Here is a 26,799-nt window from a genome sequence, read left to right on the forward strand (position 1 = left end):
TAAGACACTAATAATGCCCATTAATTAATATAGGTATGGTAAAAATTTTAATTTTCATGCATATGTTCTTTTTTAATAACTGCAGGGGAAAAAAACATACAAAGCAAATTTCTTTTTTTTAAAAAAAAACCTCACATTAAAAAAATAACTGCATAAACACAATCAATATTCCTTTTTTTCTTCTTTTTTTTCTTTTTGCATTGCACTTTTAGAGCTGAACCCATTCGTTGCAAAGGAAGAAGGGCAGAAGAGATCTCAAACTTAGACAAAAGTTGTTATCATGCAAGCTTGTTCACCGAGCGGTTTTCGTGCTTTTCTCATGTGTTTGTGTGTTGTATTGTTGGTTTTTTTTGCCTAAGTAACCTGATTCCTTCCCCCCCCCCAATAAATCTTCCTTTGTATTTATACTGTTGCTTAACTAGTCTCCCACCCTCTCCCGTAAATGTACTATCCTCCTTTTTTTCAACATTCATGCCGTACAATGGCTATTAGAATGGATAATAACAGCTTTTTAAAAAAAAAATTAATACATTTTTTTCCTTTAGTGTACTGCAAATTAATACTTTAATTTTAGGACAGGTTGCCGCAGCGTGGAAAACCCAGAGGGAAGGGGAAATAACGAGGTTTCCCTTCTCTGTTTTAGTGAAATGGGAAGGAGAACTTGTGTTAGGTAAGTCAGAATGTGGTTGCTTTGATTTGGTTTTGGCATCGTTAAAAATATCCAAGCAGTGGGAGGGGGGGGGAGTTTGGTTTAGGCCAATCAACTTCAGTTTGAAACCCAGTTTGTTTGTCGTCAGCTTCTCAGCTGCAGATATGGCTTTTTATGCAACGTGCAAATGGGGAATGCAAACTTTATGTTTTGGCTTTTCTGGCTTCATCCTGGTGTGTTTTCTCTGTCCTGCCCATAACTGCAATCAAACCATCATGGAGAGGGGGGGAAGCAAATCGAACAAGCCAAGAATACACTCCTCCCTTTTTGCACAACTGATTCTTGCTTTAGGTTTTGTGGGACGTGTGAATGCAGCGCCTTCACTCTGGTAATAAAGGCTGGTACTTGAAAAACATCCGTCGTTCCCCGGAACTGAGACTAGCAAAACAAGCCGGTATGTAGGGCGGAAAGGATTCTGGCTTAAGAGCAAACTATGATCAATGGCTGGCTGCCGGCAGGCCTCACATCTTCCTCTCTCGCCATTAGAGCCACCAAACTTTCGAGTATCGTGAAGTGGATCTTAGCAGCTCCGGACCCACCACAACCCCATGACAAATTCTGTAATAAGGCAGCCAAGGTGGACTCCGTATCCCCTGGGACGGCGCATGTTCTTTGCGCCCCCGGTGGCTGACCAGGCATTGCACAATTGCAGCTGGTCCTTTATGCAATCGTAGTTTCCCAACCTTGTGACGATGTTGTGGTGGTGGGGGACTTCAAATTTCTCCCCACTCCCTTTTTAAAAAATGTGTGTGTTTTTTTGTGTGTGTGTGTGTCTTAAGATGGGGGCTTGCTCAGGCCTACCCCGAGAACGCTCTGGGGACGCGGGGATTTGCCGGCACCTTCATATCCCAAGATTAAAGCATTTGTCAGATGACAAACAAACAAACAAAGAAACAAAATCCATCCCATGACCAACAAAAACAAAAAATATCCCGAAAGAATAAACAAAAGTCGGCTTATTCACAGCAGCAAAAGTCTTTTTGTCTCTCTCTCTTTTTTTTTAATACAAAGGCGAAAGTCTCATTTCGTTCAAAGGGCACCCAAACGCTCGGCGGGCTGTGGCGGTAGGCCCCGGTGGAGGAGGAGGAGGAGTCCGTCAAAACACTGCAAATTTCAGAGGCGTCGTCGATCCAAAAAAAGTGGAATGAATTCGCTGAGCAAAACGGAAGGTGGATTTGTGTTTCTAAAAAAAACCCCAACGCAAAAAATATGTAACAACACAGGCGCCCGTGCCCTTCACTCATTCAACTGGGAGGGGGAAATGGATCCAGCGGTTCCTTTTTCGGGTTCAAACTTCTTCCTTTTGTTCTTCCCCCCCCCCCCCCCCCCGATGTGATGGGTTTGCTAAAAAACTCAGAAGTGCTTTGGAGTCAAAGCGAGTCTTTGCAAGGAACAAATGCTGAATTTCATAAGGCCAGGTTGATTTAGGACCGAGCTCTGTTCCTGAACAGTACAAACAACCCTCCGCTGTCTACTACCTTTTCTCTCTCTTTTTTTTTCAACGATCAAAACTTAGGCATAACCCAAAAAAAGGCTGAAAGTGGAGGGGGTGAATCCCAAAATTGGAAATTCTCCTTTAAAAAACAAACAAAAAAACCCCTTGATTTGAAATTGTTCATGGCTATTTTCTTTCCTGAAACACTTTTCAACACCTGTACCAATTTACACGTTAGGCATCAAAAGTTATCCCACTCCTGGCCCCAGCATTCATATATAATATATTTTTTTATTTAGGAAAAAAAAATCATCTCATCAATGATTTTAATACGTCGTCTTGACTAAAACGGTTTGCATTTTTGAAATAGCTTATAACCAAAAGGCTTGTTGGGGTTTGTGTGTTTACGTATGAGGGTACGTATACATATACAGTATATATTTACATATATGTGTAAATATAATTTGTAGCAGCCCTCGAAGCTTGTCCCTTATTTCCACAAATGCTGCTGACCGGATAGGTTTTTTATTTTTTTTCTCCCCTTCAGTAGAAAAGAAAAATACATTTTTAATTTTTTTCTTCTTTTTTTTTGCTGCAGACTCAAAAGAGTAGATTTATAAACACTTTTTTTCCACGTTATAGGCACAGAAAAATGTTGTGCTATACGAATTTTTTTTTTTAAAAAAGAGGCAGAATTCAGTGCTTTTCGTTATAAAGAGAGTAACATCGTTTGCCCTCCGATATAGGGACCAGATCCATGGTATAGCCACATGCAGGGATTGGGGGGGAAAGCCTCTTCCACGCCGTCGTCCTTACTATGCGCGGATCGGCCCCGCGGGCCACAGGCAGGATTTCCACCGGTCTTGGGGCCGGGGTTGGTTGTGTCTCAGTTCTCGGGGTCTTTTGGGGTGTTGTGTGTGCTGTTGGGCAGGTCGTTATGCTTCGACCAGAGTTGCTCCTGCAGTTCCTTGACGGCTTTTTCCAAGTTCTCGCGTGCTTCACGCTCGTGCAAGAGGTCAGCGCGCAGCTGTTCTCTGTCCGCTTCAGCATGTTGGAGCTTCACCTGCAGATCTTCGATCTGGTGGGACAAGAGGCAGAGTGTTAGCGGGATCCCCCAAACTGGGGGGGGGCACTCAGTGGGTGAGCGCCCCCCCCCCCCTCTCCTAGCTTTTTGGACCCATGTCCTTCTCGGTTGCTTTTTCTGGAGGCAGGCTATGGGTTTGGCTAAGTTAGCAATCCGGCTCTCCCTCTCTATCTCCCTTCTCTCCCCCTCTCCTTTCGTGTCTCTCTCTCCCCCTCCTTCCCATTCCCTCTCCCTTCGTTTGTCTCCCTCTCTCCCTTCTTCTCTCGCTCTCTCGCTCTCTTCCTCTCTCTCTCCCTCTCCTTCTCCCTTTCTCTCTCTCTCTCCCTATATCTCTCTCCCGCTCCTTCCGTCTCTCCCTCTCCCTTCCTCTCTCTCTCTCTCTCTCTCTCTCGTCATATTTAAGCCCTCTGTTAGTACAGCAATTGGCTGTTAAAGCAGAAAGACTTGGTGCATTATTAGTGCCACTCACACACAGAGCCCTTCCTGCCTCATGAGAAAATTGAAAATGGACAGAGCCACCTGCAAATGCCCTCAAGAGGCAGCTTAGCAGGGAAAACCCAGACAGTGCAACCTGAGGCTCCTGCCTGCCACATCCCAGCTGTGCAAGCAGCAGGCGACCACCTGGCGCACCCAGTTCCCATCTAACACTTGGCGGTGGAGTTGTCACGGTCAGAAAACCCATGTTTCACATCCCTTTCTGCCTCGGCTCTCCTGAAGCCAGCAGGTATCAGCCTGAGCAGGTAGGCCAGACAGGAAACACGACAAGCTATGCTAATTCCACTTCGTTGTAAAGATACAACTTTAACAGAGTTTTTTTTTCTTTCCTTCCCTTTTACAGTCCCAAAGAACCAAATAATTTCCATCCATTATACATCTGTGGGCTCTGCTGTCTCTTTATCTACCCGCTCCCTTGGCTCCGTCTCCCAAGGCCATTCCCGCAGACCGTTACAGAGGCCTCTCAAAGAGAGATTTTCGCCAGCAGCCTTTTCGGTTAACCAGGTGAGGCTGGGAAAGACATCCTAGTGGTGACATTCTCCCGCAAGGTCAGTTCACAAGTCTGACTCAACCTCAGAACTTGAGCCTTCTTGTGAAAGATTTCCGTCGAAAAGTCTGCAAAGCAGGGCCGCTAACCTCGGAGGCTTCCTTCATTTTAAATTTTTTAGGGAGGAGGGCTTCCGGGATGGGAAGAGAGCACTGTTGCATCCACACTCACCTGAGCTGAGTATTTGGCTCGTAGGCGGCCGGCCTCGCAGCCCTTGTCGCATACCCGGACCTGACGGGCCTGTTCGAGTTCCCGCTTGAGCCGTATCCGAGACTCGTTGGCCTCTTTCATTTTCTTCTCGTTCTCCACCCGGAGGCGTTCGATCTCCTTCCGCAGGTTGCGCTTGGCTTCGGTCGCCTCCCTCAACTTCTCCTTCTTGGCCACGCGGAGGAACTCCAGCTCCTGGGACAACAAGGCGGATTAACAGCCATCACAAATATGCACCCGCTTGTCAAGCATCCAAATGTAAATCATGTGAACATGGAGAGGTTTAGTGAGAACAAGGGTCATAAGACACTTTTTTCAGTACCGCCGTAACTTCAGGCAGTCACTAAATGAACTGAGTAAATCAATGACTACGTGTAAAACGCACCACCACCCAATCTGAGTTTCAAAGAGCCAGATTTTATTTATTTATTTATTCGATTTTTATGCCGCCCTTCTCCTTAGACTCAGGGCGATTTACAACATGTTAGCAATAGCACTTTTTAACAGAGCCAGCCTATTGTCCCCACAATCTGGGTCCTCATTTGACCCACCTCGGAAGGATGGAAGGCTGAGTCAACCTTGAGCCAGTAATGAGATTTGAACCGCGACCTACAGATCTACAGTCAGCTTTAGTGGCCTGCAGTACAGCACTCTACCTGCTGCGCCACCACCAGCTCAGCGGTCAGATGGGCCGTTAGAAGCATAGAAGAGCTAAATTGGAGTGCCCAGCTGTTGTGGTTAGCTCTGGCCCAGCTGCTGCCTCAAGAACTGTGGGTGTGGGGAAGACATCCACATGCCGCAGGCCTGTTTTGCTCCCAGTGGAATCTGATGATGAAGGCTCCTCTGACCAAGAAGACATGAGTGACAGGGAGGAGGAGAGTGTGGCAGACAGCTCAGAAGGAGATCAATTATCTAGCTCCTCCTTGGATTCGGAACAAGAGTTAATGATACAGCCACGCATGAGGAGAGCGATGCATAGGCAACAACAACTGAGAGATTATTATCAAAGAAAATGAGGCCACCTGTGGTTGGGTGGGGCTGTAGTAATTAGTGAGGCTGCTATAAATAGCAGCCTGTGGGTTTGGCCATTGTGGAGGATTATCTGATCGTTGTGTTTCGTGCCTGCCTTGCTGACTTCGACCTTTGTGTGTTGATTTTTCCCCGCTTTGAAACCAAACCAGAGCAAAGTGTGTTTCACTTTGTGAAAGAAGAAGGACTGTGAATTGCCTCACAGCTACAAGCTAAGTATCACAGAACTGATAAGGGACTTGTACAAATTACCAGTTAGTTTGGAGACGAGTGCTCTTTGCTATACCAAAAGAGGGCTTGGTTTATTTGAATTTTCGGTATAAAGAACATTGTTTTGAATTTTCAAACGTGTGTGTGTGTCTGAAATTTGTATCTGTGAATTTTCGGGAGGAGTCTACCAGAGAGCTCGACAGAACACCAGCCAGAGACTCGTCTCAAATCTAGTGGCCCCCCTCTGTGCCATCGGCTCCGTGGCGGCTCCCCCATTACCTGGTGGAGACTGCGCTTGGCCTGCAAGGCGGCGTTGAGCTTCTCCTCCTGCTTCACCCTCATCTTCACCACCTCATGGAGGAATTTCTCTTTGGCTTCTTTTGTGTCCAGACCGCCATCCAAGGCCTGCCTCAGATGCTCCAGCTCGGCTTCCAGCCCGTTGGGCCCGTTCTGAGGTTCAGCGTGACTTGACCCTTCAAAGACGGCATTGCCGGCGGCGGGCTGGACTTGCAGGCTGGGGGAGTTCATATCCTTGGCAGAACTCGAAGAGGTGAAGGATGGGGAGGAGAGTGAGGACAGGGAGGACGTGACTGCAGAGACAAGGAGAGAAGCAACGTGCGGAGTGCATAAGTCAAACCCTGTCATGCACTATAACCATAAAGCTTATGTGCATGCAAAGAAACGCATGGGAAGCATGGCCCGCACTTCTATCCCTGGAACAGGGCATATTTTGACTGTGTGAAGCTAAGACCAGCTAAGACAGTGGTTCTCAATCTTTCTAGTGCCGCAACCCCTTAATACAGTTCTTCATGTTGTGGTGGCACCCAACCGTAAGTCTAGTGCCAATTCTCCCAACAGAGTTTGAAGCTGATTGGCAGGAAGGTCACAGAGGGACGCTCCCACTGTAAACACCTGATTGGTCGGATTGTAAAAATGGGTTCCAAGGCGCCAGAGTAGAAGCTTTAGTTCCTAACACCATGGGAAATTTGTTTTTTCCCATGTTCAACCCCCAAAGTGGTCCCGACCCCCAGGTTAAATACCACTGAGTAAGACCAGGGAGAGAGGAGTCAAACACATTATTAGTCGCAAATCTCTTTCGCACCTACAGGAGATCTAATCCCAGCCCACCTTGAATTCCTTCTTATTTTTATCTCCCGCTAATTTCCCTTGACTGTTAGTAGTTCAGATTCTTGTCGAGAGCTTCCGCTCATTTTTTACACATGTTTGAACTGCCGGGAACTCCTGATTTTCCCAACGCTTGGCGATTATTTTGAACACCAAATCCATTTTTTTCTGAACCGAAGAGGCCAAGTAAAAAAGTCCCACTTACATTCTTCTCGCGTTTCCACTTCTATCTCGGCCTCGGATTCCTTCTCTTCTTCTGTGGCAGGGGTGGGAGCAGCAACAGCGGGCACGGTAGCGATGGTGGGTGTCGGTTCGGGCACGGCTGTGTGTTCGGCGACGTGTTTCCTTTTCCGAAGCTGGGGAGGGCTGCTGAGGGGCTCGGCATTCCGCAAGGCAGCCGGGGGGCACAGTGGGTTGCTGACGATCTTTGGCTGAGGAGGGGGGGCCAGCGCCACGTTGGGTGCGACGGAGTTCTCAAAACTTTTATACGAGTAGAAACTGCACGAGAAGAAAAGAAGGCCAGGTTATGTCGCAGCCCCCACAAAGCTATTTTGGGGGTGACTCACGCCCATTTTTTTCTTGGAGAGAAAAAAAAGGTGGAGGAGATCACTGCTTGGGAAGATTTCCATGCCATCTCTCATTAACGCAATGAATCATCGAAAGGCTTAATTGCCAGCGTTGAAAAGTTCACTTCCTTCACTGGGCAAACTTATTTTGCTGCTTCAAAATTTTAAAGAGGCAAAGAGCAATTTAGATATAGAGTGGTACCTCTACCTATGGACGCCTCTACTTATGAACTTTTCTAGAGAAGAACCGGGTGTTCAAGATTTTTTTGCCTCTTCTCAAAAACCATTTTCCACTTACAAACCCGAGCCTCTGAAACTGTAACCGGAAAAGGCAGGGAGAAGCCTCCATGGGGCCTCTCTAGGAATCTCCTGGGAGGAAACAGGGCCTCCACTCTCCCTGTAGTTTCCCCAATCGCACACATTATTCGCTTTTACATTGATTCCTATGGGAAAAATTGCTTCTTCTACTTAAGAACCTGGTCACGGAACGAATTAAGTTCCTAAGTAGAGGTACCGCTGTATATATATTTTTGGCAAAGTTGGGAAACACACAGGGAGTTTGGGACTTGCGTCCACAATTGAGCCCAAAATCTCTGTGAGATTGTCATTAAGTGAATCTTGCCCCATTCTACCACCTTTCTGCCTACAGTCACTGCAGTAACATGAACCTAGCTTCCCCATTTGAGCTTATTAGAAGGACACAAAAGTGTATACATAACACACACAAACACACACCCCTCAGCAACTGTCATAATTATGACTCCGCTGCCAATCAATCACGTGACTATTTGTACATTGCAATGTTTTTAAGAGAAAACTGGTCACAAGTCACTTTCCTTTCGGGGTTTTGGTAACTCCCAGTGGTCACTAAATTTGGTGGTCACTAAAACTGTTGTAAGTCAAGAACTATCTCATGTCCTCTAGCAGGCACACACAAATCAAGAAGCTATTAATCCGTTGTTCAATTAAATAGAAAGCTATGGCAGAGCTTTAAGTGACCATAGACCAGTAAAGGGCTGCAAAAATTTTTACTACCACATTATGGGCGTGGCTTGCCGGCCATGTGACCAGGTGGGAGTGGCTCGGTGATCATGTGACCGTGTGATTAGCTTCACACAAACAGATACAATTTCCCTCTCTATTTACTATTACTGAACATCCAAAATATACTCTTTAATTCTATGTATATATGTCATGGGTGTGCATACATCTTACACACAGGCACACAAAAATATACATTGTCTACTATATAAACTGTATAAACATTATCTACTATATAAACACACACGCACAGCTCTTCTAAAATTACACACATTCAACCTCATTTACTGTGATTGGAAAAACATACCCAGAGCCCAGAAGGGGGGGAAAGGGAAAAAAATTCAAAAATTTTATACTGGTTCTGCATACCTGACCAAAATTTTTCTACCGGTACTGAGTACTTGACCGTACCCAATTTATTCATCTGAGCCATTGGCTTCTCCAACTCAACTGCGTGATAATAACCACCCTTTCCTACCCCGGTTCTATCTGTTAGTGCCTTATTTGTGTCCAGATATTAAGGTCTTGTGGCCCTGTTGCACCCCTGTGGGATACTTTTAAGAGCCCTTGCGTTCAGCCAACGCACCTGGCGGCCTACTAAGTTTAATGTCCTTCAAATTTCGACCAGGGGGGAAGGAACTACGCTTCTCTTTACCTGTCTCTGATCAAGGTAGGGATGTGGTTAGAGATGTCCTTCTCGCCAGCTGAAACGGCGGGGGACCAGGGCCGGAATGCCGAAAGACGCTGCCGCGGATGGAGACACCCAATATTCTGATTTTCAAAATAAAAAGAGAGAGAGAGAGAGAGAGAGAAACAGTAAGACACAAATGGATAAAACAAAGATATAGTGAATGGATGGAGGGAGACCGGAAAGGGATCGAGTTTTCTAGATCCAGCCTTCTGAATCGTTTGTTTAAATGCTACAAAAGTTTTGTGTGAGTGTTGCGTACTGGACAGAAGAACCTGCTGGACCAACATCACCCTCCAATGTATGAAGCCCACGCGAAACTAGCCAGATTCTCAGATCCAGGTGAGGGCCTCTATCTGCCCAATGCAGTGAGACAAGGATGCATTTGAGGCTGGGGGGGGGGGGGGATTTCAGCCTTCAAAACCTGACCGCTTTGGCCAAAACTCACCTTGCTGGATGAATTTGACAAGGATCGTAGCCAGCTGGACTGCTTGTCTTTATCCCCAAGTAAGGGAGACTGCAGGGCATCATCTGTTTTGGGTTTCTTGGGGACAGGAGGATCGGACGGGACCTGAAAGGGGGGAAAAAGGGGGGGGGGAATTGGTTATTTTCCACTGCATTTTTAAAAAAAAACAACCCAAAAAGAATGAACGTCCATCAAAGGCAGGCTGATATTACATCCAGAGTCTGCAGCTTCATGAAAGCTGCTTAGATAGAAACACAGAAGATTGATGGCAGAAAAAGACCTCCTGGTCCATCTAGTTTGCCCTTATCCTGTTTCCTGCATTTTATCTTAGGATGGATATAGGTTTATCCCAGGCATGTTTCAATTCAGTGACTGTGGATTTACCAACCACGTCAGCTGGAAGTTTGTTCCAAGCATCTACTACTCTTTCAGTAAAATAATATTTTCTCATGTTGCTTCTGCTCTTTCCCCCAACTAACCTCAGATTGTGCCCCCTTGTTCTGTTGTTCACTTTCCTATTAAAAACACTTCCCTCCTGAACCTTATTGAACCCTTTAACATATTTAAAGGTTTCAATCATGTCCCCCCCCTTTCCCTTCTGTCCTGCAGACTATACGGATGGAGTTCATGAAGTCTTTCCTGATACGTTTTATGCTTAAGACCTTCCACCATTTTTGTAGCCTGTCTTTGGACCCATTCAATGCTTGTCCCCTTCTGATTCATAACACTCTCCTCCTTCACCAGAAAACGGGAACGAGAAAAAGAAAATTAGGTCTGAGGTTAAAACTCAAAAAGTGAGCATCCCAAAATGGCAGACTTCGTTAGTCTCTGCAGGATGTCGAAGGAGAACCATCATTGTTTCCAAAGAGGTGGAACTAAAAAATTTGGCATATACTGTATATATACTGTATATACAGTATAATACATACATACATACATACATACATACATACATACATACATACATACATACATACATACACATATATATATATATTCCTCTGCCCCTGGCATTTAAAAAAAAAACATCCCCCTTTGAGCACAAGAAGCACATCCAGTCAGTTCAAGCCCACCTAGGCTGCAAACACCTAACCTTGCAAAGAATGTGTTTTGAACACGTTCCTCAATATTAACTCCATCTATTGCAGATAGAACAGCGGCAAAGCAGCTCAGCTCACCGACAAAGTGAAGCCGCTGTCAAATCCCCTGGCACAACCGGTCCAGACCGAGAGGATCTATTTAATGATATTTCAACAGGACTAGGGGGATTAGGTTCCTTCAGGTTTGGGAAATTAAATTGATGGTGCCGCTGTGTCCAATTGGGAGAGGTATCGGGTGCCCTTAACCTGACTTTCCCAAAACTGAACACTTCTCAAAGGTGCATGAATAATAAAACCATCATTTTTATAGAAGTAAAAAATCCCCCCCCCCCAAAAGATGCTTTTTCTTAAAGGATGAGATTTAAGGGAGGGAGAGAGACAGAGGGGGGTGGGAAACAGCCCAGCCAAAGGAATTTGCAAACTGCGCAGCCTGGCTCATTTGGAAGAGGAGAAGGTGAGCCTCGAAAGACGGACAGTTCTGGAATCGGAACGCGCCTTTCTCTCCCCCCAACCCCGTCCCCAGCGATGCGAACAGCCCAGACTTTGTTATTCTGTTTGCAGCGGTTGTTAAGGCGATGACTTCACAATGCCGCAGCTGCAGCAGATTCTGCTGGCCGCTTGCCGAAAGAGAGAGAGAAAGAGCGGGAGAGAGAGAGATTCTACTTCGCCTCTTCCACCAGGCGCTATGCTCGCTGGGCCAATAGATCACTGGGAGCTCTGTAGCCCATCACCACGTCCAGGGACTTTTCCAGGGATGTGGTATCCTGAGGATCTTTCTCCCCTACCACCCACCACTTGCTTTGGGAGGGGGGGGTCTCTCCCAGAGCAGTCTGCTTCAACAAGGCATGACCCTCCAGGGATCCCTCCTACCCAAACCCCTCTCGGCTTTCCTATCAAGACCACCTGCTGGCTTTTCTGGATTTCGGAGCCAGATCGGATGGCCGGAAGAAGCAACTGGGGTTCTGAGCATCGAGCAGGACAGGGAAGCGTGCCAGGCGAACGTCGTCTCTTTTTGTAATTCTCCGCACCTTCGTCTCCCAAACTTGCCCTGCACACTCAAAAGAGACAACGTTCGCCTGGCACACTTCCCTGGCCTGCTTGGCCGAGTCTAGGTTCCAGGCCTTCTTTAAACCCACAATCGTGGTTTGTCTTTGCCTTGGTTTGTCTCATGCACACACCAGGGGTGACGGGGGCATTTCTCTCTTGCGCACACTGCTGCTGCTACATAGGAAAAAGGAAACGGTGACAGCATCTGAATGATATTTGGCAAATGCTGGCGGTCCCAGCCCGGTCTGTGGGGATGGCTGAAAGGGGGGGTGAGGAGGGGGGGGCGGAGAAGCAGGTGGCGAAGCTCAGAACAGGGGCCTGTTCTTTCCCTCCCGTCCCCTTTGGGAGGGGAGGCCGTCTTGATGCCTCCCCTCCTCTTTTCCCCCTCCGTTTCTGCTCTACAGGAAGGAATTTTTTTTTTGCAGATGGGAGGGGTGGGGGCTTTTGGGGGGGAGGGCAGGTGGTAAATCTCATGGCTAAAAGAGCTCCTTTCTGGGACGGGTGGGTTTGGCTCTTTATTTGTTATTTGCTTATTGCAACTTCACTGCCACCCGTCTCGTCCGTAAGGCATATTTTGTCGCCGTGTGACAAAAACGGTTTAGAAAAGAGTGACGGTTAGCGGTCACAAAACCGATAAATTGCCCCCCCACAACATCCCCTGAATGCCAACAAACCAACTAGGCTTTGTAGGTAACAACGAATCATCTCTTGGTTCCTTTTGGCTTTGTGACACACACACACAATGGTCACAAAGTTGAATTTGTGGAAAAGTCAGGCTACCCATCAACTAGTCACTCGCTGCTTTTTTCAGACACTCAGAAAAGACGTTTGGAGAAACCATATCTCCCCCCCCCCCCATCAGAGAGAGTGGACAATTGGCCACATACACGAAACAAGTCGGCAAGGTGGGTTTCCCCAAAAAAACGACGCAAGGCCAATAGTGCTGCTAACCAGTCCTCATCGCGCACCTCCCAGAATGACGTTGCCACTTCCCATCCCACAGATGTTTCATGCTCAAACCACTTGGTGGGTTCCAAATATGCTGCCAAGCTGCTGGTGAAGCCATCTTGGACACCCCCCCCAAAGGGTTACAGAAGACATGTTGGGGCTCAAAAGAAAAGGAGGGCCCCCCGCTGAACCACAAAACGGATTTTAACCACAAAACGGAATTGATGCGCATCTTATTCCCGTTCTGGGTTCCCAACGGAGGTTCCGTCAGAATGCAGCGCCTCTTCCCGTTGAAGGTCACTCCCCGCTCGCGGCTCTTAATGGGACTCGTGTCGTGCCCCTCGCCTGACGCAGCTTCACCTCAGACACGCCTACATGGCCGTGGCAAAGCCGAACGTGGTCGGAGGCCAAGAGAGGCTTCTTCTGACCCCCTCCCTCCGCTTTGGAAGGGCCCCCCTCCGTCATCTCCAGGCCAAGGCCTAATCATAAGATTGGCAGGCAAGGTGATAGCACAGTTGGCAGGAGCTCGAAATACATCAGCAAAAATGTCGAGGCCCGGGAGACCTTTCCCCGCTGGGGAGGACTCGGCTGCCAGATGGCCTCTTGCCAGCCATCTCCTCCCCCCTCCCCACCCGCTGAAAGCTTTTTCACTACCAAAGCCCATCCCTCTCCCCCTTGGAAGGACTACAGTCTCTGGTATTTGTAGGCCGGGGCGTTTCCTTTCCCCAACTCCCATCGTCCCCCTTTGCAAATTTCTCTCCTGAGGGCTGTGTAGTCTGTTCTCTTGGTTTCTGCAGGAAATCTCTCTCGTTTCTCCCCCCCCCCTTCTCTGCACACTTCAATTCGCATTTCTTAAAAATCACACACACATACACAACAAACCCTGTCCCAGTGGTCAGGTAGGTTCTTCCTCATGTAAGTAAACATGGGTATTAGCTAAAGGACTGTGCACCTGCTTAATTTTGAGCAATGTTGGTGCATTTGCATTTCATTTAATTTAAAAATCGAATAAAAAAATAGGCTTATATCTTTCCCAATCCCGTGGGACTCGGGGAATAGGGCCGTGGAGACTACCGGCGAGTGGGGGGGGGCACCTACCCCTTACCTCTGTCCCTCTCCACATCTTTCCCCCCACTTGCCTAAACCAACCTCAAATTAATTTTTTTCCAACTTGAGAGACTCCCGAAACGCACCTGAACTTTTGAGCGTTTCCCAAGTCCACGAAAGCAACGAACAATTACTTTGCAAACACGCAACACAAAACCCAAAATTCCTGCCCTTGATGTCTGGCGGAGGGTGTGGACTTCCCAGTGCAAAATTTGACTTTGGCGAGCTGGCGAAAGGGACGCGTGCGAGAGAGAGAGAGAAAGAGACAGCACGGAGGGGGAGGAAAGAGAAATCTAACTGCTCACACTTGTGCCTTTGAAAGCATCTGACAAACCAAGCAGGTGCATCGGCCACCAACGCACGAGACTTTATTGGCTCAACTTTTCCGTAGCAACCGAGAGGCTGGAGTGAAGCAAAACACACAAGCACATTTGCAAAAACCCTCAGCGCCTTCCCACCCTGAAGTTTTCCCTCCGATTCTGAAAAGCAGAAATTAACAGCCCTCTTCTCCCATAATCTACACCAAGCCCCTACTATCATTTTATGTGCCGTGTCTGGCTTCCACCATTCATTGGTTTGGGAAAATTGGAGTAGGGAACACACCACCCAGCCGTTGTCATGTTTCTTCAAGACAGGATAGCAGAGTTAGATAGGACCTCAGAGATCTTCTAGTCCAACCCCTCTAATTATATGTAGAGTGGTACCTCTACCTACAAATGCCTCTACTTACGAACTTTTCTAGAGAAGAACCAGGTGTTCAAGATTTTTTTGCCTCTTCTCAAGAACCATTTTCTACTTACAAACCAAAGTCTCTGAAACTGTAACTGGAAAAGTCAGGGAGAAGCCTCCGTGGGGCCTCTCTAGGAATCTCCTGGGAGGAAAAGGGCCTCCATCCTCCCTGTGGTTTCCCCAATCGCACGCATTATTTGCTTTTACATTGATTTCTATGGGGAAAATTGTTTCTTCTTACAAACTTTTCTACTTAAGAACCTGGTCAAGGAACGAATTAAGCTCGTAAGTAGAGGTATCACTGTATTTGCTTAAACTGGGCAGTGAAATGAATTTTTGCGAAGCATTTTTGCCTGGATTCAAAGGTCTTGGAGAGGAGAAGAGCAATTTTTGTTCTCTGCAATCATGGAAATCTGAGTTCCACAGAGTGGCTGCAAAAAGTCACCACTGAGCCATGGGAGACAGCCAGAAAAGCAAATGTTTTGACCAGTCGTATATCATTTATCTGAAGAAATTGACATTCCCAAATGTTGGTCGGGCCATTTGCCGAAAGGCTTACCATCTCTCTCTCTTACACACGCACACACGCCATGTCCCACCCCACAAATCCCTTGACAGTTGTGTAGCCCACACAACTGGCACAGCCTATTTGATGGGTAAGCCAAAGTAGGACTTGCTCGCGAAGGACTATGAGGTTGGGCTCTGCAGCTGGTAGCGGATCCCTTTCGGAGACAAGGTCGATGTGGTGACTAACTAAGACAGTATTAGTAGTGGTTATTCAATTCAATATTGATTTGAACAAACTGCGCATGTGCTCCGTTTTCTCTGGTCCGTAGCTGGAGTAGAACAGGCTAAGGTTGAGCCAAAGAGATTGACCTTGAGCGAGGCTTCCCTTTAGATCCGTTAGGCACATGTTCAAAACTGGAACACAACTCCTACACCAGTGATGGCAAACTCCCCCCCCCCCGTTGGGTGTCAAAATAGCACGCACATGTGCAAGTGCCCACACTTATAATTCAATGCCTGGGGAGGGCGAAAAAAGCTGTCCCTCCTGGAGGACCTCTGGTGGCTGGAAACGGCCTGCTTCCCAAATTCTGGTGGGCCCAGTAGGCTCGTGTTTGGCCCTCCCCAGGCTTCAAAGGCTTCCCTGAAGCCAGGGGAAGCTAAAAGTGTCCTCTCCCATCCCTCTGGAGGCTCTCCGGAAGCTAAAAACGGCCTCCCAGAGCATCTGTGTGAGCCCAAATTCAACTGGCCACCACACATGGACGTTGAAGCTGAGCTAGGGCAACGGCTTATGTGCCAGTAGATATGGCTCCGCGTGCCACCTGTGGCAGCCGTGCCATAGGTTCGCCATCACTGTCCTACACCATTGTCAGGTCCAATGTTGGCCTTGGCAGGACCAAGGATCAAACAGGAGGCCTCGGCAGCACTTTTGAGCCGCCTTCCAATAAGCAATCCTTGGCAGGACTGTCTCAGGAACATATGCTGCCTGAAATTATCAATATTGCCAGGGTGGGGACTGTGTGTGTGTGTGTGTGTCTTCAGAAACGACTCTGAGCTGGTATCTTAGCTTTATTGATGAGTTGCGACGGAAAGGGCAGGCAGGGTAGGAACAGTGGGTTGCATTGCAAAAGCTTTCGGTTTGCTATATTTACCCAGCGGCTTTGAAACTCTCCCCTTCCTCTCAGACGTTCTAATCGCATTTCCTCTGGAAATATGTTTTCTTCTGTGAAGTCTGCACAGCAAGGCAAAAAAAAAAAAATTTCATCTGCTTCGCTTGGAAATTAAAAAAAAAAAAATCACAGCTGCGGCTCCAAATTCCGAACCTGGAGGAAACTTCTAGTTTTTTGGGGGGTTGTGGTTTTGGGTTTTTTTGTTCCCTGCCTCACTGCAACATTTTGGCTGGTTTTTCAGCCGAGGGTGGACCGCAAAAGCTCCCAACAGAGGAATATCTAGGCACGATATTTTTAAAATGATTTCCCACGCTGTTTTAACTTCACGGATCTGTTCTTTTGAAACGAATTCCCTTCCTTTTCCCTTCAAAGGTGCTGCTTTCCCAGAGAATAATTTCAGGTCGGCCCGCTCCTTGGGGGGAAAAAATAAAAAATTCTCAACATGCAAACAAGCTATTTTCTTGTCTCGGCTTCTGTGAAAAGAGCTTTTGTCTATTTTAAAGAAGAGATTTTTTTTTTAAAGGCAAGCGGAAACCTTGCATCACTAGGAAACCGAATCTAAAAGGCGAAATGGCTCTCGTTCGCTGGGAGAAAATGGAGGGGGGGGATTTATAATAAATGTAATAAACTGAAGACAGCTGAGAAAACCCACAGAGTCGGTCCAGATGAGAATGCCTCTAACCACAGCGAGTGCAGTTGTTTTCAGTGTGAAAAAACCCAAAGACTGCAAGAATTTGGACCACCTCCCTCCCTCCCATTCCTCAAGTATTGGCTATCATCATCTAACACAAACACACACACAAACACACACCATTGATTGACAGTGGGAGAAGCACATCAGCCCGCAGTCCAGGTTTGTTTGTTTTTTACCCAGACTAGCTTCTCACAATCCATTGTCCGCTGCAACGCAACCTCGGTTCCCAGCACCCTCTGCAAGAGGCGATCCTGGACGGCAAATGGGTCTCTCTCACTCACACACACACACACACCGCTTGGGCTTTGCTGCCCCCCCCTCCACAAGGACGGGCGGGCAGCCAAGGGAGCGCAGCTACTCGGAAGCAGAAGGCCCCAGCCAGGAAAATGTCGTCCCCCTTTCCTCTGGCAATTATCTTTGGCAAAGCGTCGTGTGGGAACTCTTTCGAATCGAGGAGGTTGCGGAGCATGTGAGTGAGTTGGGGGGGGGGTTACTGTTTGGAACAGTGCAGCCCCCCCAGAGACCTGTCTTGAAGGGGCTCGGAAAAGACCCAGGAGAATCAGAGCCACCTGGGGCCAATCCTTTTTGACACCCCAAGGGCTTCAGGAAACGGATGATGGCCCTCGTTGTGTAACTCTTTTAAGTTTGTTTGAAGAAGGTCCAGTCATTTTTTCTGGTTCTTGTTGTTTCTTGGGAGGGGAGGGAACTTCCCCCCAAGTGGGGTGGTAGTAGCCATCCAGTCTTTGATAATGAGAACACACACAAGGACACAAACACACAGCCTTTCCAATCCACAGCGGCTGAATCTAATGGAACATATGTATCAACACTGTCTGCTCACTCTTAATGTGGACCCACAAACTGGCAATACCATATTTAATTAATTAATTAATTGTATTTACATGCCACATGCCACACTTCTGCTCAGGACGAAAGAGGGCGGCGAACAACAATAAAATATGATACAAAAAAATTATCCCATAGTAAAAACATTCCTTGCATAATCATACAACAATCAGACTGGAGCAAGATGTCGGTGCTCAACGGTCTTCCCAGACCTGCCCACATGAGTTTTCAACCCCTTTCGAAAGGCGAGGAGAGTGGAGGCACTATGAATCTCCAGGGGAAGCTGGTTCCACAGTGCCAGAGCCACCACAGAGAAGGCCCTCCCCCGTGACCCCCGCAGCAGCCAGCATTGTTTGGCTGACGGGACCCGGAGGAGGCCGATTCTGGGATCTGATCGGTCGCTGGGATGTGTGAAGCAGAAGACAGTCCCACAAGTCATCTGGTCCTAACCCATGTAGGGCTTTATAGGTCCAGACCAACTCTTTGAATTGCACTCTTTGAGTAACCAGTCTCGCAAGATTTTAATAACAACAACAGAAGGGACCTTGGAGGTCTTCTAGTCCAACCCACTGCTTAGGCAGGAAACGCTACACTACTCCAGACAAATCTTCTTTAAAACTTCCAGTGTTGGAGCATTCACAGCTTCTGGAGGCAAGCCATTCCATTTTGTTTTAACACAATCAACCACAAACGTTTCTCCTTATCGGGGGGGGGGGGGAGGAGGGGGGTCCAAAAGGCAACTGAGGTGGTTGAAAAAGAAAAAAAAAGGGTTGAACAAGTCAAGCTTTTACAACCGACATTCAAACAGGAAAGAAAAGGAAAGGGTGAATTTAAAAGGAAGAAGGGGAGGGTGGGGAAAAAAAAAGTAATTCTAGTTATAAATTACCAGCAATTGGGCCTCGTCTGAGAGAAACAGAGGAAGAGCTGAATTTCAGAAAAGGAATGAAGTCGGGGAGGAGAGAGGCTGCTCTCGACACTTCAAAGCCGACGACCAACCTAATTTCGAGATCTGTCTTTCTTCTCAAATTCGGCCCTGCACGCTCCAGATGGCGGAAGGCGCTGGGAGCGGTTTTTTAATTCCACGCAGCTAAAACAGGTGGGGAGTGTAGGCGTCCACCTGGAGGAGAGGAGCTGAATTCCACCACGGCAGCTCTTTCCTTCCTCGGCAATGGACGGCGGCCAATGCCAAACCTGGGCCAGGTCAAGCTGTCCCATCGCGTCCGCAAGAAGGACGAACGGTCCCCAAGTGTCGGTGGTGAAATGGAACTCAATCCAGGATCTGAATAAGGGGAGGAATTGCAGCAGGATCTCGGTGCATTGAGGCCTCTGGTGGAGTTAAGAGCACAGTGTGGGTCACGTTAAAGGAGGACCTTGGTAGGCTGGTGGTTTCCATGACTGAAGCTGAATCATCTCCCGACTCCTATTGGTGAAAATGACACACACACAAATGCCTTTCTCCCAAAGCCACATGAATGGCTTTTATCTGGTGGTGTCCGACTACAGCAGTGGTTCTCAACCTTCCTAATGCCGCGACCCCTTAATACAGTTCCTCATGTTGTGGTGACCGCCAACCATAAGTCGAGTGCCAGTTCTCCCAACAGAGCTTGAAGCTGATTGGCAGGAAGGTCAGAGGGACACTCCCACTGTCAGCGCCTGATTGGTCGGATTGTAGAAATACGTTCCCAAGGTGCCAAAATGGAGGCTTTAGTTCCTGTCACCGTGGGAAATTTGTCTATTCCCAGGGACTTAGGTGACCCCTGTGAGACGGTCCTTCGACCCCCAAAGGGGCCCTGAGTGACCCCTAGATTGAGAACCACTGGACTACAGGATGTGTCTCATTCACCACTGCGGATTTCGGGAGCGTCCTAATCAAAAGATTCTGAAATGGAACCACTCATGCCAAACGCAAGCTGGGATCGCCCCTGGAATCACACACACACACCGTCTCTTAAACTCTTGATAGCACCATTTTTTAAAAAATATGCCCATTGCACCTGATGGTTATTGCGACTATGTTTTTCTGAATGGTTTTTGGCTTTCTCTCTCCCTCTCTCTTTCTCTTTCTCTCTCTCTCTCTCTCTCTCTCCAAGCTTGTTTTGATTTAGTTTCCAAACATTTTGTTACCAAACTAGGTAACGTCATCATTCGTTTGGTATGGAAACGTTTCAGAAAAACTAAATCAAATTATGCTTGGAGAGCAAACCACCATCGAAATTGTAAAATCGGAGCAAATGAGTATTTTCTATTATTTCCTTCATGGTCTCCAGAGTCAAAAGAAGACCTCAAGGATGGCCCAAAAGCCCAACCCTGAAAACTCTGCTTGGAACAGAACCAAAGGGGGCTTGGCATCTTCCTGACTTGGGAATCCAGAAAAGCATCATGAGTGAGGCCGGCTCTGAAATTTCCCTGCCAAACAACAGCAAAGGAAAATTCAAGGAAAGGCTCTTTGAAATGAAATTCCTCATGGGATTCTCTTTGGGATTTCTTCAAGGGAGGGGGGAAAGCCCATCATCTGCCAAGACTCGTCTGCACCGCCTTGAAAAATTGGGGGGGGCTATTTGCCACAGCAGGAACATCTGGAGAGGGGCAGGGCAGGGCAGAGAAGAGGCAGGGCTGGCACATTGCAAAATGTCAACATGACTTGAATTAAGAGCTTTAAAAGAGGGAGGGGGGCATGCAAACCCCTTCTTGTTATGAGGAAGTTGGCCAGAAGACTTCAGATAAAAGTGGGGGGGGGGATATTGGATTCCAAAGAGTGGGGTTATAGGAATTCGGCATAGGGCAGGTGGAAGAACCAGGGTTTGGAAGTATAGGAGTTTCAGCCTTGTGCACACACAGAGGGCCAGAACCTTAATTCTCAATTTAAATGGAAGTTAAATGCGGGGGAGGTTTAAACTTTTTTTTTTAAGCTTGTGACATTGGCGTTAGCTGGCTGGGGAATTCTGGGAGTTGAAATCCATCCGCCTCCAAGCTGCCCAGTTTGAGAAACACTATTTTTTGAGGAGGGGGGGCACTACAATTTTGCATACAGAACTAGGCCAGGCCCCCAACTGGAACGGATCCTGTCCCCCGATTCCAGCCACTTGGGAGCACAAATCCATCCTATTTTTAGTGTCCCTGGAAAGCGGCCCATTTGCCCAAGCCAAATGGCCAAACGAGGACAATCTGTTAGAGGAAGAGGGGGGTAGCCATCTCATCTCCCCCGCCATCCTATCCTTCCTTTCTTTGGCTGTCTTTTTTTTTTTGAAGCACCCTAATAGGGAGAGACGAAAATATTACAGCTGGCTGTTCCAAACTTCTGGAAATGCATGCATTTCTCCTTTGGAGGTGATAATAATAATAATAATAATAATAATAATAATAATAATAATAATCTGAATTGTTTTTAATGTTGGGGAGGAGATAGCGAGAAGAGAGGAGGCAGTAGCTAGAGGAAGAGGGAGATTGTGATCCCGCTGTATAGAGCGCTGGTTTGGAATATACTGTGTCCAGTTCTGGAGACCTCACATACAAAAAGATATTGATAAAATTGAACGGGTGCAAGGACAGGCTACAAAAATGGTGGAAGGTCTTAAGCATAAAACTGATCAGGAAAGACTTCATGAACTCAATCTGTCTAGTCTGGAGGACAGAAGGGAAAGGGGGGACAGGATCGAAACATTTAAATATGTGAAAGGGTTAAATAAGGTCCAGGAGGGAAGTGTTTTTAATAGGAAAGTGAACACCAGAACAAGGGGCCACAATCTGAGGTTAGTTGGGGGAAGATCAGAAGCCACGTGAGAAAATATTATTCTACTGAAAGAGCAGTAGATGCTTGGAACAAACTTCCCGCAGACGTGGTTGGTCAATCCACAGGAACTGAATGTCAACATGCCTGGGATAAACATAGATCCATTCTAAGATAAAATACAGGAAAGAGTATAAGGGTGGACTAGATGGACCAGGAGGTCTTTTTTTGCTGTCAATCTTCTATGTTTCTATGTCAGGAAGAATCGGAGCCCCGTTGCAATGGGATAGATTATGGGGGGGGGCTTTTTTTGGAGGGGGGCAATAGAGAACAGGGCAAGCTTCTTCCATGCAGTGTGACTAAACGGCCCCGTTAATAGGCTCAAACCGAGTCCAGGAAAGAAAAGGCTGAGAGGGACAAGGCGCCAGAGAGCCACCTGTCACATCCAGGGGCACACAAGGGTGCAGATGTTCCACCCAGCGGACTACAATACCAGCGGACAGGCCACGCTCAGCCTGGCGGGGGCCTGGGGAGTGGGGGGCACACTGCGGTAATGGAGGAAAGCCCCTCGCCTCAATTGGCTTACAAGGCATTGAGATAGGCTGGGGAAGCCCAAAAAACGCCCAATGGTGGTTTTGTCCCTTGTCGTCTTAAAAGTGAAAATTTGAGAGCAGCCGAAGACAGATTTTAATGTGGGCTCTGGAAGGAGAATTTTAAAACCAATTTACATGGCCGCCCAACTTGCAGGCGTGAGTTTTGGTTCGTCTAGGAAGCCAGGAGGACTGTCCCCTTCCTTTTCTCTGCGGTTGATGGGAGATTACAAACTGTGTTTCAACATTTAAGGACCCTCCCTTTCTAATCTGTTTCAAATCATCACCTTTCTCCCCCTTCCACTAAACGGAGATAACCTAATCTGGATTTCACAAAAGACCAGATCCAAATCTCTCCTGTCGACCCTACATTACCCCATTTCTTTCGTGTGTGTGTGTGTGTGTGTGTGTGTGTGTGTGTGTGTGTGTGTTTTGATTAATTGGAGGTGGGGGAAAAGGAGAACCCCTTTTCACCTTTCATCGCTTTTTGTTTAATTCTGTCAATTGCCTTCCTGTCATCCCTGGGCATCCATCTTTGCCTCTTCTTTTTAAAAAAATAATCTTTATTAAGTTTCTACATATAAAAAACCATGTAAACAAACAAAATATACAAAGAAAAGGGGGGAGAAAGAAAAATGAAGGAAAGTAAAATGGACATATAGATAGAACGTATAGAGAGTTCAGTTTCAATGGTGTTCAATACATGCGCATACTGTAGTTATGTTTCTATGTTTCTAGTTAGTTATTTGCTCATCATCAGTTAATATTTCACTACATACTACATACATATATTTATTTCTTGTATAAAAGACATAATTTGTTGACTATCACTATCAAGCCACCATCTTTGCCCCTTTCAATAAATCCCTCTTGCCGGTATATCTCGTCGACCTCAATGCCACCCAACACATCTGGGCCTGACAGTTTGCCCCGCGTGTCGGAAACGGTCTTGAAAATCCACTCTGCATCCTTCCAAGCTAAGAAAAGGACATTTTAAAAACTCTTTGGGGGGGTGGGGGGGTGAAGAGCCCTCGGTGATATCCCCCCCCCCTTTGAATAGCTCAGACACTGTCGTTTTTATTTGCTTGGGTGCACCTCCTCGACACCAGATCTACTAAACCCGACAGTAGCCGTGTCACCTTGGAGCAGACGGGGTCTCGCTGGGATGTCCATCAAGGGAGCAAAGGTCACGAGAGCGACTTCTACACACACACCCGAAACAAAAAAAATTAAAATAACCAGGGAGCTGGTCGGAGCAGATAGTTTAGAACAGGACAAAAAAGACCAGTTCAAGGCATATTTTGTACGACAACGAGGCTCAGCTTCGTTGTGTCGTTTGCACAATTTGGAGGACAATCGTCATGGGGAGGTAGAAGGAATGCCCCCCCCCTGCTCTCAAACAATAGCTGCATCTGTTGCAATTGGGGGGGAAATAAGTCATGCCAAGCTCGTATATCACATCTGTATGATAACGCCAAGCGATGGTTTTGGTGACTTGGATGGGGAGCCTCTGGAAGGCCCCCGCAATTTTCACCCAGTTAGGTGGCAGGTGAGTTTAAGATGGGTTTTTCAAATTCTGCACAAGAAGACATAGAAATCCAGTGTCCTTTCCCCCTTTAACGTATTTAAATGCTTCAATCATGTCCCCCCTTTCCCTTCTGATTGAGTTCATGAAGTCTTTCCTGATAGGTTTTATGCTTAAGACCTTCCACCATTTTTGTAGCCCGTCTTTGGACCCGTTCAATTTGATCCATCTCTTTTTGTAGGTGAGGACTCCAGAACCGGACGCAGTATTCAAATTGTGGTCTCATCAGCGCTCTATACAGCGGTATCACAGTCTCCCTCTTTCTGCTTGTTATACCTCTAGCTATGCAGCCAAGCATTCTACTGGCTTCCCCTACCGCCTGACCGCCCTCTTCACCCATTTTGAGACCGTCAGAAATCACTGCCCCCTAATCCTTCTCTTCTGAAGTTTTTGCTAACACAGAACTGCCAATACAATACTCAGATTGAGGATTCCTAACAAGGAGACCCTAATAGAAAACCCCCAAAGACCACGTTCTTTGCCGTTGAGAACATTTAGGTGGGCTCAAAACCACCGCAGGTTTTTTTTTACACCCGTCCTTACTCCTGTTGGCAGTGTCACACACACAAAAAAGCAGTTTTAAACCACCTCCTAGCTCTTCTCTCCCCCCTCCCCCCTTCAAATCCTGCTATCTACTCAAAATATTCAGACTGGCATTTCTTTTGCAGAGGTCAAATCCCAAAGGTGTCACATTTTTTCGTTCAGAGCGATGAAAAAATGAGCGGCAAAGGGAAGGAAGTCCATGCTACTTTAGAGGGTCTCACAGAGGGCTTTAGTGGTTTCTTCCCAGATTGTACGCGACGTTTCAAATGAAATCGGACTGAACGCAAGAAGGAGGAGAGGTGTCAGTGTGGGATTTAGAGAACATCCCCAAAAGGAGCAGGTATTTTGGAAAAAAATAAAGGAGCAGCCCAAGTTCCTTGTGGCAGCTATTCCAATAGAGTCTTATTTCTGAGCTGCGTGTCCTGCACAGCTCTCTCCTTGCCGTGACAGATAATTTTCCCTGCAGCAAATATGAAAAGCTCAGACTGAACATTCAGTTCTCAAGCACCGCGATCGAGGGATAGAAATAGCGTGGAGAAGAAGGGAAGGAAGGAAAAAACCCCATGTTCTTAGCCTACTGCAGAGGCGAGCGAGTCCAGGTTAGAAAGTGCTTCCTTGAACCCGTTTAAGGATGGGGGGTCCTTGCTGTAGACGCCCCCACCCACCAATTCTTTACTCAGGATTCGCTTTTTATTTTTCTTAAGATACTTTCAATTTTGTATTAATTCAAAAGCCATTCTGTGTCACAGCATTGGTCCAGGAATAACTGCGTTGTTTAGAGATTTTGCAACCAACGACCTTGCAGGGAAGGTTTCGATTTTGATGCCCCTTTACATCTTGCAAAGAGCATTCTTTATGATCCCGTAGGAATGTCCGGCAGACAACCTGGTTTATGGACGAGCACGTGGTTTTAAGATCGCTGTGAGCCATCGTGCAATTTGGGCTTGGCACCATGCGGGAAGCCGCAGAGTAAAACCAACGAAAGTGAAGTCGACTGAGCCAGCCAAGCAGGAGAGCTGAAAGAGGCCACCGAGCTTGTGCCTGAAACGGGTGCAAATTCAGACCAGGAATAAGGATCAAGCCAATTTATAATTCCCCCGTCAAGAGTCAAAACAACAACAGTCTCTCCAACAGTTCGTGGACTGTATTGGCTGCCAATTGGTTTCCGAATGCAATTCAAAAGTTTGGTTATGACCTATAAAGCCCTACACGGCATCGGACCAGATTACTTGTGGGACAGCCTCCTGCTGCATGAATCCCAGCGATCGGTTAGGTCCCACGAAGTTGGCCTTCTCCGGGTGTCATCGGGCAGACAATGTCGACTGGTGGGCCTTAGGGAAGAGCCTTCTCTGTGGCAGCCCCGGCCCCCTGGAACAAACTCTCTCTGGAGATACGTACCGCCCCCTCCTTCCTGGTCTTTCATAAAGCTTTGAAGACCTACCTCTGCCAGCCGTGAGCGATGAGATTGTCTCCAGACAATACTATGAATGATTGAATCGGATGAGTGTGTATGTCTGTACACGGGGCTTTTTCTAACATTTTTAGTAATTCTTTTTACAGTAATTTAGATTTCTTTATAGAATCATAGAGTTGGAAGGGACCTCCAGGGTCATCGGGTCAATGCAGGATTCACTAAACCATCCCAGAAAGATGACTGTCCAGTCTCTGTTTGAAGACCTCCAGTGAAGGCAAGCCCATCACCTCCTGTGGCAAACTGTTCCACCGGTTTATCACCTTTACCTTTAGAAAGTTTTTTCTGATATCTCATCTAAATCTGCTCCCTTGAAGTTTCATTCCGTTGTTTCTAGTCCTTCCGTGTGCTAATGAGGACAGCCCTGATCCCTCTGCTCTGTGACAGCCCTTCAGATATTTGTAGACAGCTATCAAGTCTCCTCTCGGTCTTCTCCTTTGCAGACTAAACATCCCTAGATCCTTTAACCGTTCCTCATAGGACCTGGTTTCCAGGCCACTCACCATCCTTGTAACTCTCCTTTGAACTTGCTCTAGTTTATCAAAGTCCTTTTTAAATGGGGCCCCCCAGAACTGAACACAGTATTATTCCAAGTGTGGTCGTACCAAAGGACTGTAGAGAGGAATAATTACTTCACGTGAGCGAGATTCTACGCTCCTCTTGATGCATCCCAGGATTGTGTTGGCCTTTTTGTTGAATTTATAATGTTGAAATCCACCCTGGGGTTGCCTCGAGAAGGATGATATAGAAATCTAATAAATAAATAAATAATAATTCCCCCGTCAAGAGTCAAAGCTGAAGGAACAACATGCATGCAACGAACCTTCCATTCCGAGTCTTTTTCACCAGTATTTTTTTTGGGGGGGGGGGGAGGAAGACATCCTGGCCCACCGATGGAAGATTGAAGCCCCCTTCCCTTCCCGGTGACATAATCAGTTTCTAAGCAGATGGAGGAGTTTTTCCAATAAAGTCAGGCCCCCATCAATCAGGGTAAGGATTCGACAATGGGAAGGTTTGCTGTCTGTTGAGGAGAGAGAAGGCCTTGAGATGCTTCGTCCTGGGGGTGGGGGGGTGGCTCAGCTGTTTGGGGTGGCAGATGTCCCACAGCCTTCGCTGGCCAGCCGATGATGACGTCCG

The 26,799-nt window shown here is 47.2% G+C and overlaps 1 protein-coding gene across 1 annotated transcript in view; it reads right to left on the reverse strand.

Annotated features, from left to right (window-relative positions):
- Nucleotides 1-24: 24 nt before the first annotated feature.
- The window catches only part of SKI (SKI proto-oncogene), a 150,913-nt gene continuing 124,138 nt past the window's right edge, over nucleotides 25-26,799 (reverse strand). The window contains 6 exon segments of the mRNA XM_070759117.1: nucleotides 25-3,222; nucleotides 4,442-4,672; nucleotides 5,996-6,306; nucleotides 7,047-7,339; nucleotides 9,104-9,219; nucleotides 9,585-9,707. Of these exon segments, the coding sequence (XP_070615218.1) occupies nucleotides 3,031-3,222; nucleotides 4,442-4,672; nucleotides 5,996-6,306; nucleotides 7,047-7,339; nucleotides 9,104-9,219; nucleotides 9,585-9,707 (1,266 nt within the window). The 3' untranslated portion in view covers nucleotides 25-3,030.

Source organism: Erythrolamprus reginae, chromosome 8 (assembly GCF_031021105.1).
Source record: "Erythrolamprus reginae isolate rEryReg1 chromosome 8, rEryReg1.hap1, whole genome shotgun sequence".
In the NCBI taxonomy this organism is placed as follows: domain Eukaryota; kingdom Metazoa; phylum Chordata; class Lepidosauria; order Squamata; family Dipsadidae; genus Erythrolamprus; species Erythrolamprus reginae.